Source organism: Thermobia domestica, chromosome 15, assembly GCF_964235325.1.
Source record: "Thermobia domestica chromosome 15, izTheDome1.hap1.1, whole genome shotgun sequence".
NCBI lineage: Eukaryota > Metazoa > Arthropoda > Insecta > Zygentoma > Lepismatidae > Thermobia > Thermobia domestica.
The window spans coordinates 121,336,882-121,353,941 of NC_137468.1; the positions used below are offsets into that span (position 1 = coordinate 121,336,882).

At 35.3% G+C, this 17,060-nt stretch overlaps 1 protein-coding gene across 1 annotated transcript in view; it reads right to left on the reverse strand.

Moving 5' to 3' along the window:
• Positions 1-2,347: 2,347 nt before the first annotated feature.
• Positions 2,348-17,060, reverse strand: part of LOC145671221 (facilitated trehalose transporter Tret1-like) — a 587,170-nt gene continuing 572,457 nt past the window's right edge. The window contains exon 4 of the mRNA XM_081740103.1: positions 2,348-4,190. Coding sequence (XP_081596229.1) covers positions 2,953-4,190 — 1,238 coding nt within the window. The 3' untranslated portion in view covers positions 2,348-2,952. The remainder of the gene's footprint in view (positions 4,191-17,060) is intronic.

Genomic DNA, 17,060 nt, shown 5'->3' on the forward strand with positions numbered 1-17,060 from the left:
TACTTCTCTTAATTGTAAATTGTTATCTATATTTAATCCATCTTATTTTGTATCGACTGAAGAACAGCCCAATGTAATGACTATAAACTCTTTGCAATAATTTGATCGCCTTACCTTCATAACACTTGTGTTTACTATTCATAATTGTCAATTGTTCTTTCTTTCTTTATTTTTTATTTTTTAATTTATTTTTGCAATTTACTTTTATATATTTTTTCAAATACATTGCTCCTGTATTACTTTTCTAACTGCCAAATGTAACTGTAATTAAATTGTCAATAAAGTCTTAATAAAAAAAAGTCGGAAGAGCACGCGCCTAGTAATCCAAAGGTTGGTGGTTCGCGCCCAGCCCGGGGCGCGTTCCTTTGTGTGTGTTTCGTGGACTCTCCTTAATGTAACAAATTACGCATATAGGCGATTTAACATATTTTGGGGGAGTAATTTCGTTGTTCATTAGCGTTTCGTCGCGTCTCTGCCGCTGGTGGTATAATTTTCAAAACGGAAGTGGGGCCACCGCGGATCGTCGCTGCGAGGTCGCCAATTTTTGGCGAGATATCTCTAGTTGCCCATCGGTAGTCCACCGACACTTACGGCAGGGGGTAATAATCTGGATGATAAACTTTTATCTGCTAAAGGTATATGCCCAATAAATTTAGAGATTGTTGAATCCTCGAAGACAACAGAACCTGTTGAAATGTTGGTGAACCCCGATTCTTAATGAACTAGAATTCTCTGTAAATTTTGTCGGATTGATACATGCGACAATATAATATGTGTGCCATTTTTAAGGGCTTCTTAATCGAAAATTAACAATTGAAGCAAGCGACTGTGGGTTCGGAGCGTACATTTTATATTCCATTGCTTTGAATGGATTTGAGCATACTTTCGAGAGGAACAAGAGTTGTGCATGCTGGTAATAATATTGGCATCCTGGTTCATGTAGTCATGGATGAAGGAGTAAAGATACTAATCCTTGTAAAGGACTTCGAAGTATCTAGAAGAATAAGTGAATCCCAAATTAATGAGAACGGATCCCTGGCAGTAGAGTGTAAAGAAAGTGAAGCTGCAATCGGAATCCTTCAATTATGATGTTTCTGTTGTTTTACCCTTCTTTGATGCCTTATTACCTGGTGTTATGATTATTGGTGTTCACGAAAACCGGTTTTTCGGTTTCTGGTTTTTAGAAAAACCGAAATAGGTTTTTAAAAATTTTCCAAAAACCGATTTTTCGCCGAAACCGTTTTCAGTTTTTCCAATACTGGTTCTATTTCTGACCAGAATAGTGCTTCGTTGTTGTCCGGAATCCAATTCCGTTTCTAGGGAAATAGTTTTATGTGTTTTTCAAAACAGTTTTCACCGAAACCAGTTTCGGTGAAAACCGAATCGTTTTTTTTAAGAAAACTGAACGTTTTGGAAAAAAAACGAAACCGGTTTCGGTGAGAAACCAAACCGGTTTATGGAGAAAACCAAAACCGGTTTCGGTGGAAACCAGCCGGATTTGGAGAAAACTGAAATGTCGGTTTTCGGATTTCAGTTTTTTAGAAAACGGTTTCTGGTTTTTATAAACACTGGTTTTGTCCATCATTAGTTATGATACTTCTAATAATCATTGGTAGTTAGCATTGGAAATTATTGGTTGCTATTTACTCAGTTTTTACATATAAATAATCTTGTAGGTGAGAGCGTATGTGTGTTTGTTTTCTGCAAGGTCGATGTTATTTGGTTTTTCTCTATGAGGGGAAGCTGAGCGTCATCAATGGTAATCGCTCAAAAGACGCGAAAAAAAATTATCGTGAAAAAAAGTAGATTACGTCTCTCAAGTCTCCGAGTGGATGACGATTATAACAATGAGAATTTCTTATTATTACATTGTAACACTTTTGTTCTAGATATATAAAATATAATGTAAAGAATCCATAGAAATTATGCAGAAGGTAACCATATGTTCATAGCTGATGAATCCGAAGATTGATTTATATACAACCTGCATTTTGTTAGTGGGTAAAAGTTTCATTGTTTCTATTCTTAAAGCAATGGCACCCGCAAGAATGTTCCTTGTTTTACCAAACTTTGAGCAAGATTTTATGCGAAAGCGAATACTTACTACATTAAGTATATGAACACCTGAAGTGATACAAAATTCGAATCTTCAATTCACCATGATTAAATTCGGCATACCCCACTGATTTACAACATATACTGCGGCGTATACCACTGACGTTCACTAAGGTAGTTATACTTTTGATATTTTACATTGTTAGTTATCAAGAATTCTGCCCAAGTTTGGTATTTTTTCTAATAACTAAGGAAGAGCGTACGTAGTTATAATAAACATAAAATATACTTCTTTTAAACTTTATTATATGTCAAGAACAAGGTAGTTTGATGTTCATAATAATAAAATAAACTTCGATATCTCAAAAATATTTTCCTTCTACTATAGAGTACTTTTCCTAATGGATTAATTTGCATTAATCCCAACATTTTTTAAGTTAATGTTAAGGATACAATTAATATAAGTATATAAATACTCTTGGAAAAATTAAATACCTAATGACATTCTTTGAAACAAAATGTTTTAGAAATATATATGAATTTAAAGCTAATGAGTGTAGTCATACATTTCATAGTTAACATTGAAGTTACATTTTGATATTGTTACCACTTGTAGTTATAATGTATATTCATGGTGTACTGCCGCATGAAAAGTCTTTTCATTTCCTTGCTAATCTCATGGTGATGTAATGTTTATTGTAGCTTACATCTGAGTGTAGTAGAAAAATGTTCTGTATTAGTGAATATCTTAATTTCTGCTTCCATATGTGTGTGTTAGAATGTAAGGAACGTAAATGTACAGAATATTTGGACTTCGGTATGTGCTTCATGTAAGATTTTGTATTATTTACTCATAAGAAGCCAAACTCTGTTGTTTCTGTGGTGTTTATGAAAACTTTACTTTTCGTATACACATTTTCTTGATCTTCTATTTAAGAAATATACTTCAATTTCATACAAGGTCTTTCCTTTAGTTTCTGGCAACACGAAGAGAACGTAACAAAATCCTAGGAAGGAAATACCACCGTATAGCCAGAAAACTGTCTGTTGGCCTAAAGAATCCAGGAGAAATGGGTAAGACTTAACAACTATAAACACAAATACGTATACAATTGACGCAGTAATACCACTTATAAGTCCTCGACAACGACTCGGAAATATTTCACTCATCATCACCCAAGGCACTGCAAAGAACCCTACTGTATTCATACAGATGTACAACGTTAGGCATAGAAGAGGAATAAGGCTTCCGCCCGTTTCAGTTAGGGTCATTGAATCTTCTATTCCTGATATATACAAATATGTTCCTAAACCCACCATTGCTACAGTCATGCCAAGGCCAGAAACCAAAGACAATGAACGACGGCCACAGTGACGAAGAAGAATACAAGTTATTACGGTCATAATAACCCTTGTAAAGCCAATAATTATTGTAGATAAATTTCCATTCAATTTACTTCCAGTCTTTTGAAACATGGTCACTGTATAAAATACGACAGCATTCATTCCACAGAATTGCTGGAAAAAGAAAAAGGGCAACATTATTATAAAAGGTTCCAAAGTGGAAGATGCAAGTAACTCACGAAAAAGTTTCCTCAAAGATATTTTAACATTTTGCTCTCCGCTGTACGCTAAAATTATTTCAACTTCATTTTCTCCTATCGCTTTGTCGCTTCGTAACCATTGTAGAGATTCTACAGCCTCTGTTGTTCTCTTATTTCTTATAAGCCAATAAGGGCTCTCTGGAACAGTAAGCAACATTAGAAACGCTATAATAGGAAAAGCAGTGCAGATTGCAGCGGTGAATTGCCATGACATCAAGTATCCCAAAATATAGACTAGGAGAACACCAAAAGTGAAACTGAGAGAAGGAGAAGCAGCTAAAGTTCCTCGCAAGTCAGGTTGAGCAATTTCTCCAATATATACTTGGCATGAGGAATCCACCATTCCACCTCCCACGCCAACCAGAAATCGACCAATGTATAACATTGAAACGTCACTTGCAGCCGCAATCAATGTCCAGCCAAAGACACACGGAATGCAAAGAATTTGCAATGTTCTGCGACGACCAAATGTTTCCATCAGCCAACCAGAAAATAGGCAGCCCAGGGAAATTGATACGGCAGTCAAACTAGCTGAAAGAAAATAACGAATGAAAATATTTTGATTAACATGTTGGTCATAATTAGTTTTATACTGATAATAAAAGAAATTCTTGAACTAACAACTATGATGGTAGAATCTTCATTCTTACAAATATTTTTGTTGTTGATATCCAATTACACTGATAGAAACGGGTTTAAGAATATCAATAAATAGTTACATATCTGGCCCAAAAATGATACGCAAGGAGAAAGTGATGAATGAGCTCGTTATCCCTCAACATAACTCCAATGGAAAATTCGGAACATGTTATACTAGAGCTCATGCAATACTAACTTAATAATACGTTAAAGCAATTTAGTCGATCACATAAGCAGCTATTTAGATGGGTAGCCAGTCGCATAGATGCTGAGTGTCCGAGTAAATATGTATTTCACATCCACTATGCATGTTGCAGAGCTAGGCAATGTTTGGTGCCGAAGTCTAGCTAGCATTATGTCCATCACATTTTTAATAAGGCTTTAATTTGGATATTTAAATGGCAGGGCGCAAGGCGCACTAATTACAGCACATTGGATTACTCAGGTGGTATCAGAACTCCTGTTGATCTGATGAAAGACTGGGTATCGGAGAATGTTCAGGTAAGTGCGGAGAACAGGGTTGTCTGCGTCTCGAGTATGTAGCCCATTGATCATACTCTCCTTAATGTAGACCAGAGAGCAGAAAAATACGTACCTTATTGTCATCTATATGACAATAACAGATTGAGTCCTGTATAGCAAGTGCTGGGCTGTAGTGTTGACCTAGACGTTTACGTACACGATAATAAGTCCTATCGCTGAATTGCAGCATCACCAAAAGTGTTCTATAGGTAATGACTAGAGCAACCCACATTATGCTTTATTTTTAGTTTAATTATGCTTTATTTTTTTCCAAATTATGCTTTATTATGCTTTATTGTTAATTTCAATCATTGGTTTACATTAATCGTGTATAATGTATAATATTTACTTTACATTAAATATTCTAAATATCTTGATCTATTTATTTATATTTTATGCAACCAGTTTCTTTCATATTTAAAGAACTTTCTACTTAATGCACTGTAAAGAGATATGCTTTACTCGAGTCATTTTTTAAAATCTTTTGTGTGCGCCTTAGAGGTGAACATATAGAAAAGGGAAAGTAAAATATGCCACCAAAAAGTACAGAAAGTGCCGAAGTTCAAGAGGTACACATAACAATATAGTGTGAAGTTCTTGTGTACTATTCATTGTTGGAGGAAAGTTTTCTTTTTTACCTTTTTTTTCTCAAAACCAAAGGCTTACACCGAAAAGTTTACAGAAATAAAAATAAGCTTTTCATTGTGGCATTGTTATGTTCTCAATGATTTTGCATTGTAAATATTGGTTCTAAAAAATATTAATACAGTATGCTATACTTGCAGTTAAACAGAATTTTCCAATAATTGTGCTATATATTTTAAATTATGCTTTATGCTTTAATTTCTAAGATTATGCTTTATTATGCTTTTAAAATTAGTTTCTTCTGGACCCTTAAGCAACTATATGTGTAAATTGCTATTATGCTTTTTATGCTTTTGGGTTGCCCTAGTAATGACCATCTGTCAAGAAGAAACACTGAAGGTAAACCTGCATTTGACAATCAATTGTTTAGTGGTGATGCGCTTACATATGTGGTTACTGGATTATAGCTGCTATGGCAGCTGCTGCTTGAGTCCACACGGATTCACGCTAGAGTTGTCTGATATTTGGGGATATAAAACGGAAAATATGAGATATTCAGAATTTACATATAACAAACATATATGGTTTCACATAGTAACGTAGAATAATTTGGTTGGAAGCTTTGACAGTTTCCTTATCAATGTTACAAACATAAAAAGCACACAAAAATACCCTGCGGAAGCCCATGTTGTTTAGATCCCACGTTTCTCTATAGGTCTTACATAGCCTCAGTGCTCAAATGCACGCTAAGCTCAAGCTCAACCAACAATGTTACATAACTATAGATTTTGTTCCCTTTAACTTGAATTTTCATGAAAATTTTGCATATCTTAAAAATCCCACATTCTTGTACATTTTCAAAACCCTTTACAAAACATTGAAATTCACAACCACTTTTATTTCTGTTTTTGTTAGTTCGCAGTAGTTTCAGTTCATGGCATCAGTTTATTACGATCGATTGATACTATAATATATTCGAGATAGTATGGTGCTGAGGTGCTTAAGCTTACATGATGCTTAAAGGAAATTATTCTTAAACATGAAACTGCGACGCTAGTTAAATAGGAAAGAAGAAAGCAACCTTTTAGTACTAAGTTACATCGTTCGGTTGCATTGTTAACATTGAGAGAGAAAGCAGTTTCTCTTATTAAATAATCATAGTAAGATTTAAAAAGATATTTCAGCTGTCCAGGATTATAATTTCTTTTATATATTAAAATCGGAAGAAATAGTTTCGTTGGAAATATAAAAATGTATAACGCAAAACGTGCTAGAAAAACGTAAAGCTTACGAAAGAAACATAAGATCTCACAACTCTATTTCACAGTTGTTACATTGTTTGACAATTTTCAATCTGGAAGCAACACAGCCCTGAACAGACACTATAATCAGTCAGTACTTCAAACTAGGAATAGCATGCCGTCTACAGACACACATTCTGTGGTACGTATGTTATCGGAGCGGATAATTTATACGATGTGTTCTTAAATCATTTTCAATCAGTGTATTTGGTCCAATTCGATATTTCATTAATTCGTCCGTACAGTAACTGAGGCTTAAATTAACAACATAATTATACACTAGAGTAAAATACGAAATTTCATGTTTCTATATATTGTAAATCAAAAATAAGTGGATAACTTAACTTTATTTTATTGTAGTACGTTCTGATGTACTAAAAGCAGTTTTAGTAGAGGTTACACAGATACTATGATGGATACTTTAAAATAAAGATTTCTTGCAAATTATCTTTTAACCATTTGTGCCCATACTTTCCAATTCTATTTACCGGTGACTGTAACGTAACCACGTTTTCTCTCTGAGCTACTTGGAGAGAAGTTGAAATCAATGTGGAGTGATAGTTTTATTTAACTAGAAAACTCCCAAATGACACCACACTTCGTTTAGAACTACCGTCTTAAACTACTATAGTCTTGTTGCTGAAAGGGACGTTAAACTCAAAATCAACACAACTCGACGTCTAGCACTGGGTTTTTCTTCGCTATTATAAATGAAGCTTATTTGGTAATGAAGCTTTGGATAACACTTCAAAGTTTTATAAGTTGTTGCAGAACATAATCTCAATTTTGACACTGTTTGCTAGCAGATTTTCTAAACTCCACACAACATGTTAAGAATAATTCTTTATTTTTTAACCATCAATTGATGTAGTGTATGTAGTTTATATTATGCATATATAAGACCATATTCGTAAAGAATTATATGGTGGTAGACTTTACTATTGTCATTGTAGTGATTTCATTTTTTGGTATTAGAACTTTAAAATCCAGTTATCTGAGTGATTAATGAAATATTTTTTGTATTCAAATCGCAATTGGTTGAAATCAATCGCTTTCGGTTTCAACACTGATGGCCATAGGACATCAACGGTAATAGATAGAGAGGTTGTTCAGCGTTCTCAGCTCTCTCTCTCTCTCACACACACACACTTTGATGGTATATTTTTAAATCTATTAATGCATTTAAATTTTAATACATTTTGGAAATTAATTTAAGCGTAATTTTCAAAGTTTGATACACTGTGAACCAGGCAGGTAGCCAGGGGGGGCTCCGAGGGGTCCGGACCCCCCCCCCTTCGAGACCAGAAATGAGAATAAAAATAAGGAAGGATGAAACAAAATGAAATGAGAAAAAGAAGGATCAGCGTTATAAAAAAAAAAAAAAAACATGCAGGAACCTTTTGGTTACTCTTTCTTATGAGGAGATTTGTATTTCTTGCAATACATGGTGGCGAGGTAAGCGAGGTATTCTGGAAGAGTCACGGAATTTGAAATTTCTAGAAAAGTTACGGAATTCTCAGATTCTGCTACTAGTTAGGGAGATTTTAAGCTTCCAAAAGCATAGTGCCGTTGTGTGACAGTGTGGCCATTTTTTTTAAAATCATAGTTTTTCGTCATCGCATCCTTGCAGTATCAAACATGTTATTTCAAGAACAATTTTCTACTGCTCCTTTAATAACCTGTCATTTGGAACCGACAGTAGCTGACGGAATAATAAAAACAAAAAAATATGTGGAAAGAAATTTCTGTTAGAATTTAATTCAACAGAGAAAGGAATGCAGATATTGTAAAATAGTTTATAAGACATTGTTGAGTATGTGCATTTTATAATAGTTGAGGTCATAATGAAAGGAAAATTGTTATATTTGAATAAACAGAGGAAGGACGTACATATTGTAAAATCTTTTTCAATACTTTTTTTTATTATTATTTTACTCGAGATTTCTTCATAGTTTATTAAAATACTTACCAACATATCCTCATTTTATTGTCCTAACAAACCAATACATGTTGATAATAAAGTAGTTTAGATTGATCGATCTCCTGGGCCTTCAGAATTTCATAACCTCCCCCCCCCCCCTGTTACGAAATCCTGGCTAAAAGAACCAATATATGTTCCAGAAAATAGTTTAGAATAATCAAGCCCCTGGTGTGATGACCACAATATTTCATGTCGCGGACCCCCCCCCCCTTCACGAAATCCTAGCTACGTGCCTGTGTGAACATAAGCATATGGAAAAAAATCCTGATTATTATTACTTCCTTTTATTTTCATCAGAATTGTGTGCAAGATCACTTTTCTCGGTCCCACTCAATAAGCAATGATTGAATAGAATATTTGTTGACAAGTCAAAGTAGAATTATTATTATTTTGTAACGAAACCAGCACAATCAAACACTCTTAGCAAAGCTTCAAGGACAAGTGACTCATTTGGCATTTTCTTGATTGCGATCTCAACAATAGGAATGTAACTTCATGCTTCACTTGTTGCAGATTTTTTCCTCACTCCCAAAACTATCCCAAATTCTCCATTTTTTAAAAGAATTTGTGGAATGGCAATTGAAAACAAAGACCAAAACTATGTATCCACTCCCCTTTGCACCGGGATCAACCCCCTCATAGAGTTCTGCAGTTTAGCTACAGTGACTGGATTAAAAGGTTGTGTATTATTGCATTCTTACCTTTCTAGATTTGCTTAGACTTTTAGAGATGGCAAGAATTTTTCCATTCCATATTTTAACCCACATTAAAATTGTGTAATGTAGACCTTGCATATGGGATAAGATAACATACTCTTTCAAGGACAGAATTGAAAAACAAAAAGCATGGCGAGAAGTTTATGCAAGCCTTGCCCAGGATTTTGAGTTCATGGACAAAAAGAAACGAGAAACGACAGGTATGTATGCAACAGCGCAAATCTGTCTTCAACATTGGGGAGGGGGACGGGTAAGATCAGTCGAGAAACAATGCCATGGAGGATCAGGGGAGCAGAGTTGTCTTCAACATTGGGAGGCGGGCACTTTTGAGGCTTATTCTGAGTGGACATTAATTTCATCTCACTTTCCTTTCTGGCGACCGGACACAAATAATCAAATTTCTCCCTTAAAAAACACATTTCTAATCGGATTATTGGGGGGGCAATCTCCCCAGTTCCAAGATTGGAGGGGACACGTTTCCTTCATCCCCCCGGGATTTGCGCCACTATGTATGGAGCAATGTAAAACAAAATCACTAATTCGAATCTTATAATTTAATCTACTATGACATTAGTGTTAATTGCATGGAAAACAAAATAATATACATACATACAATATGTAACAGTGTTTCAACAAAAATTAAAAACTAATATAGTTTGCAATGTACCGCAGCATCAATTCTCATCGAAACAAAAATAGTATGTTTACGACATATATTTAAAACGGCACTGTTAAATCTAAACATGTTTAGGCATAGGCCTATTTTTTCTGTTTTGTACCGTTCTCCACACCTCTTCAGATTTTTAGAAGCAGTGCAGAATATATTGTGTGTGTCGCTTACTTCACTCATCACCGGCAACGATATTGTCGGGGCTTCCACCGATATTGTCGGCGACGTGTGCAAAGTACGCCGACACCGACACCGATATTATCGGGGCTTCCTCCGATTTTGTCGGTATCGTGTGCAAACACGCTAAGTCATACTCTGGCCCAGTAGTTGCAGAACTCAAAATGGTTGATTTACTCATAATACATGTAGAAAGATACTATATTTATATTTGTATAAATAGATAAAACCCGAATTTATCTTTTGGGTATATAAAAGCCTCGATATTTGTATAAATTGATAAAAACCGGAATGCGTCCTTTGGTTACCTAAAAATAGGTTCGATCTTATTTTAGAGGAAACGCGATACTGCTATTATTGATTTGGTTTGTGTTTAGCGTCTCTTTGAGTATTGAGGCTACATAAAACGTGCACTTATTGTGGGATCCAAACCGCATGAACTTCCACCGGATATAAAAAAAAATGAAATCTTTGAGTTTTACGTCCCACAGTTATGCCGGTTAGGCAAAAGGGGACGGTGATTGTGAGAAATGAATGAAATGGTGGAATAAAGAAAGAAGGAGGAAACGGAAGAACCCCAATAAAACCCATGCACACGGTGTTTGTCCACCACAAAGTTCACTTAGCGGGAGCAGAATTTGAACCCGTGACCCCATGCACCAGAGGTGAACGCTCTACCACTGAGCCATCGCAGCCCCCCACCGGAGATCGAACTCGAATCTCCCACGCCTATTGATTGATTGGAGATGCAATTAATTTATTTTCTCTGTTTGGGAGACAACTGTTTCGTCTTGTCTGGAATTTAAAAGATGCACGTCCTTGATTCAGATTGGCTAAAATCAACACATTAGAAAGAATATCAGAAACTAGTATCCCAGTATCGTTTTCGAGAACTGGATTATGACCTAAAGAATGAGCAAGTATAATAGAAAATAAAAGCATATGGCATAGTTGAATTGTAAGGTTAAGTTATAAGTAGTAATCCTATGTGTGTAAAAGAGTGTGTGTGTCACTTCGAAAAATACGAAGATCTACAATTTGCTAGTTAACAGTGCATTAAACTACTCATACATTACGCAAGCCAAGAACTATCTCTTTCAGTAAAATTAAACACTGTCATTTTGGTTAAAGAACCGCATAGTTTTCATCACTACAAAAGCATTTTTCTCGATTTTCTAGATACTACGCATAAGAATTTACCTTCAAACATGTGGTTTTGTTCAGTTCAATGCATTATATTGATGCATACATATAACTAGTTAGGTATATCTCATTTTTGTGCAATGGTACACTAAAACATATTTTTAAACATTAATAATCATTTTGGTATATATTTTGGGGAGAGAGTAGAAGGGGGTAATTGGGCGGAAAACTTTTTAATAATTTATATAAATATTTTGCATTTCAGTATATTTCTATGGAATTTAATGACACAAATTTTGGGTAGGTAGATGTTGATTACAAAAAAAAAAAAGCTTAGGTGAATTTTGAGAGGGTGTAATAATGACAAAAAACCAAAAACTGATTTGTTGAGAAATGACATATTTGGAACCGAGTTTCAAGTGTGTATGTGTTTTGGTTTGAGTTACAATAAATCGCTCATCTATTAATGTTTTGAGCCAGAATTTTTCCTGCTGCTTAAAAACTTCCTAAGGATGGTGCCGTGAAGAGCAGCAATCTTGAATCCTCACTGTGAGGCAGTTAAAATTTTGTTAAAATTTGTTCCTTCCAAATACCTCCACGGGGTTAATTGGGCGCATGGTGCGGGGGTAAATGGGAGGAATGCCTTAAGTGAACATTTTTTGCTTAGAATTCATTGAAATGCTGTGCTATCTTTGTCTTTTATGGTGTACACTTTAGTTTCATAGTGCATTGTGTTTATTAAGCTATTTTGTTCAACTTAAGTCTCTAGTGGCCGTTGCGTATGCCAATAGTGCTGATGCTGTAAATAGGATCTGTTTATCTATCCAGAGTTCCAACACTTGTTCTATTGCAATAGTTTATAGTTATTTAGTGTTAGTCTTATTACTATGTTTGTTTGAATATCAGGGCCTGATCTCTTGGCTTTTCTATTTATTTTATTTTATTTTATTTTTTTACATTTTCGGCTAAAGTTTTGACCGCTTATAGTTTTTTCGTATGTGATACATTTTGGATTAAATTCACAGGACAATCTGCTATGCTATAAACAATAACGGGAAGGCTTGAAAAGGCATTCAAATATCATTGAGATTTAGAAATAAGTTACTTCTTATTTTGCGTAAATAAAGGTATATTTTTTTCTAAGCCACATAAAACTGTTAGTTTTTAAGTGGAATACAAGTTGTTTACACCAAAGGAACGCTTTAGTTTTCTTTATTTACATCCAATCACCCCCATGGTATATATTTACTGCTTACGGACCACCGCACTGAACTTTTTCGCTCTGATTTCTTAAACAAAAATATGCTACCGGTATTATTGAAACATTTGTGAAAAATTCTTTCTTTCTTTCCTGACATTTCTTTCTTTCCTTTTCTTTCTTTCTTTTCTTTATCAAAACTTTGTTCGAAGAAAACAGCCTCAAATCAGACTACCGTATGTAGACTTTGTAATTACAAATGATTAGCAAGTAGTAGAGTTATTTATGGAATTTGTTAATGTAACGTCAGTAAAATCGCATGAGTCATATTTGACGATATAGTAAATACTAACAATAAATAGGAACCCTGTTAAACATTTTCCTAACGAGTGATTAGTACAACATTGTAGAGTTATAAGTGACATATAAACAAAATCTTAGTTGTTTTACGATCACCATACTTTCTTTTCTCCTATCGACACTTGTAAGTAAAAATGGAGAAAAATCGAAGAAAAGGATAAGATCACTCTCGTATAGTTATGCGATAGTAAACTGTCTGCATCACTTAAAAAGAAGGTGGGTGTTTATTTTTCTTTAAAAATAATATTATTATTTAGATCTAGTTTAACTTCATTGTTAGTGAATTAAGAGGTGGCGAACTGTGATCTAGAAAACCACAAATAATAGCGCCTGGGAACCGATACACTGTCACTCCTCACCCAGTTGAATGTGAGCCATGTGGCTAGTCATAGTCTTTCATGGCTGTAGCGTCAGGAAGTTTAATTTATTATTTACCAAAGTTCATCAGTATTTCAACACTGTGTAACTACAGAAAACTGGAAACAATTTAACTTCTTTCTTATCTGTCTCACCTGCAATTCGCCTCACCTCTATATGATGAAATACAATACTAAAATTCGTGTCACAAAAGCCCATGAAGCACTCTGGCTGACCATATGTCCCACATTTCAACCGATAGCGTCACATAATGTTTGCTATATGTGTACGTGTACGTGTGTGTGTGTGTAAGCGTTTTTTTTCGTTATGCAATAATTAGTACTTTCTTTGGTATAGTATATTTATGGCTATGCCACTGATCAGTATTGTACTAATTATTGAATTTGGGAAATTCATAATTGTTATGAGTTGACGTTGTTTAGATTTTTATCTTCAGATCAATATTATTAAATACGATAGTACAAGTAATTCACTCATTAACATAAAGGAATACTTATAGGTAGAAACAAAATTTGGACACGTGATTCCATCACGAAAACAAATCATAAGAAGGCATTTTTAAAAATATGTATATAAGGGGTTCAAATCTTTTTCAAAGAATGAAGAATCTGACATTAGGAAAAACAAAACCTGGCATTTGAGCTCTCCATTAAAATTAACGGAAGTTGAATTTCCATTCTTTCAGAAAATTCCGCTCTGAAATAGCGAAATTAGGGTAAATTCTATTTTACGAACTTCGTCTCTTTATTGTGAAACTGCTAAATGTGAGATAGAGGAGAGGGATTAGATATTTAAACTTTTAATCAAAATAGGAGAATACATGTTTCGAGTGTTCAGGTTACATTGGGGAAAAGTAATAATTTCTATAATATTCAAATTTCCAATTTTTTATTAATAAAGCTTTATGTGAGTATTTGTTAAGTTAGAGGTAAGAAGTCTGGTACATAAGCTTTTAATTGAAATTAATCAAAAACGTATTTCAGCCCTTCCAAAACTTCGGCAGTTTCTATAGTGGGGCAGTGTCTATAACATTCAAATTTCCACTTTTATGTTCGTTTAAACCTTATTCTTCCCATGTAAAGAATTGGCACTTCTATTTGTTCTATTATATGCATTATTTTGCTTTAATAAACATGTTGAAGTAAAGATCTAACAGTCGAACTTCATTTGGGAAACAGGAAGTCATGTGGGAGGTCGAGCCCCAATTTGTCCCCTTGGGTGTATCCCTGCCCTCAACTAAAGGTTTATGGGTAACGAAAAATGTCAAATTTTAAGTCTGGTTCGTAAATAGATGTAGATAAATACCCACATGAGGTCTAGACGGGACGTTATAGGCCCGTTTCGACCTCTTTTCCAAGGCATTCAAATACCATGAGGTCTATAGAGAACTGGAGGTATTTTTTACATGTATTTTTTTAAAAAATAGCATTATTGGACTCAGCATCATGAAATTAGTTTTCAAAAACATGATTAGAAATTTTTCCAAACGTGGGTATTTTACACTATTGACATGATCGTTATTTCTTTAATGCCCACTTTCTGGGGTGAACCATATATGTCAATTTTTAATTGAACGCTTTCGGTCCACATGATAAATGGATTGTTTTCCTACGTGTTTGAGAATGTACCTGCAGATATTATATTACTCTATTCGTAATATCAAGAGTTCTACATATTTTTTGACTTCTTGGGCCTGAAAGCATTAGTTTGATACCAGACTGCGCAATTACGTATATGGTTGCATTATATGTGCGTAAACTTCCTTAAAAAACTAACGTTTATTTACACTTTATAAATCACTTTTCTTTTCACTATCTTGTACAGCTTATAATTACTCGCATAACATCAGGAGATAAAAGTTTTTCTCTCGCTTCATGTACACACACACACACACACACACACACATATATATATATATATATATATATATATATATATATATACTTGTGCTCATAAATTAAGGATAATGCGGATACATGGTGAAACAACGCTCTGGTGGGCGGTTTTCGGTTGGATATCAAATCGGGGTATGACCATGCCGTGCATTTGACCATTCGGTGTGGTGCATGCGGTGCGGTCATCGCACGGTGGCGCTGGTAGCAGTCCAAATACGCAGAGGTGTGTTGGTGCACTTCAGAGTACGGTGCAGCGTGTAAGTTTGCAGATGTTGTCAGACGTGCTAATGGTGAATGTGTGTTGAAAATGGCTCAAAGAACACATATTAATGACGTTATGAGGGGTAGAGTAATAGGGCAACTGGAAGCTGGTCATACACAGCAGGTCGTAGCACCGGCCCTGGGTGTACCACAAAGTGTGATCTCAAGATTATGGCAACGATTCCAGCAGACAGGAAACGTGTCCAGACGCTACAATATGGGACGCCCACAGTGTACAACACAACAAGAAGACCGATATGTCACCATCAGTGCCCGCAGACGGCCACGGAGTACAGCAGATAGCCTTGTTCGGAACCTTGCCACAGCCACTGAAACAGTTGTCTCCGGTCACATAGTCTACAGACGACTGAACAGAAATGGTTTATTCGTCCGGAAACCTGCAAGGTACATTCCACTTGCCCCTGTTCACAGGAGAGCCCGTAAAGCCTGGTGTCAAGAACACAGAACATGGTCAATGGAACAGTGGTCCCAGGTTATGTTCACGGACGAGTCCAGGTATAGTCTGAGCAGTGATTCTCGCCGTGTTATCATCTGGCGTGAACCACGAACCAGATACCAACCCCATAATGTCGTTGAAAGGGACCTGTATGAAGGTAATGGTTTGATGGTGTGGGGTGGGATTATGATTGGTTCACGTACACCCCTGCATGTCTTTGAGAGAGAAACTGTAAGAGGTCAGGTGTATCGGGACGTCATTTTGCATCAGCATGTTCGCCTTTCCAGGAGTGCAGTGGGTCCCACCTTCCTCTTGATGGATGATAACGCACGGCCAGGGTGCGAATTACTGGAGAACGAGAGAGATATTCCCCCTCAAGCCCATTTGAATGATCTCCAAAGAAACTAACTGAAACATCCCTTGTGGGAATGTTTGCTTTCTTCTCGCCTCAAACCGTGTTTAGTGGTTTCAAGTTCGAAAAAATTCCACTGGATTTTTTTTTTTTTAAATATATAATTTTAATCTGATAGTTGTATTTCAGAGCGGAATATGTAAACTTTTGACTTCTAATTTTAACTCAAAACTAACTACAATTTATTATATTTTCTTTTTTTTTTTATCGTTGCCCACTTGAAGTATTGTATAGTCCCTATAGTTGTAACTGTGTTCTTAAATCCTTCAGTTTGTCATCGTAAGTGAATTTGTATGACGATGTTATATTAACTCTTTTAACGAAGTCATTTATGGATTTGAAGATGTCTGACATTGTACATATCTTGTTAGACACATTCAATACTTTACTCGAATGTTCGGAAAGATTACTTGTAGGTATCCCACAAAATACGTCATTAATTTAGTTGTTGTCAAAATTATTAATTTAAAAGTTTTATTTTCACGACTGTTACCAGAGCGGGAGAGGTTAAGAAGACGATGTATCATTTTGAATAATTGCATCTTTAGAAGTCTGTGTCATGTTGAGCGTTATTTTACTTACCCACAATGTCGATAAACGAATTCAAACATTGTATATAACAACGAACGAGCTCCCTTGTGGTACATAGTTAGCATACGCGTCTTTGGGACGGAAAAGCCCCGGCGAAACTCTTGAGGTTCAGAGT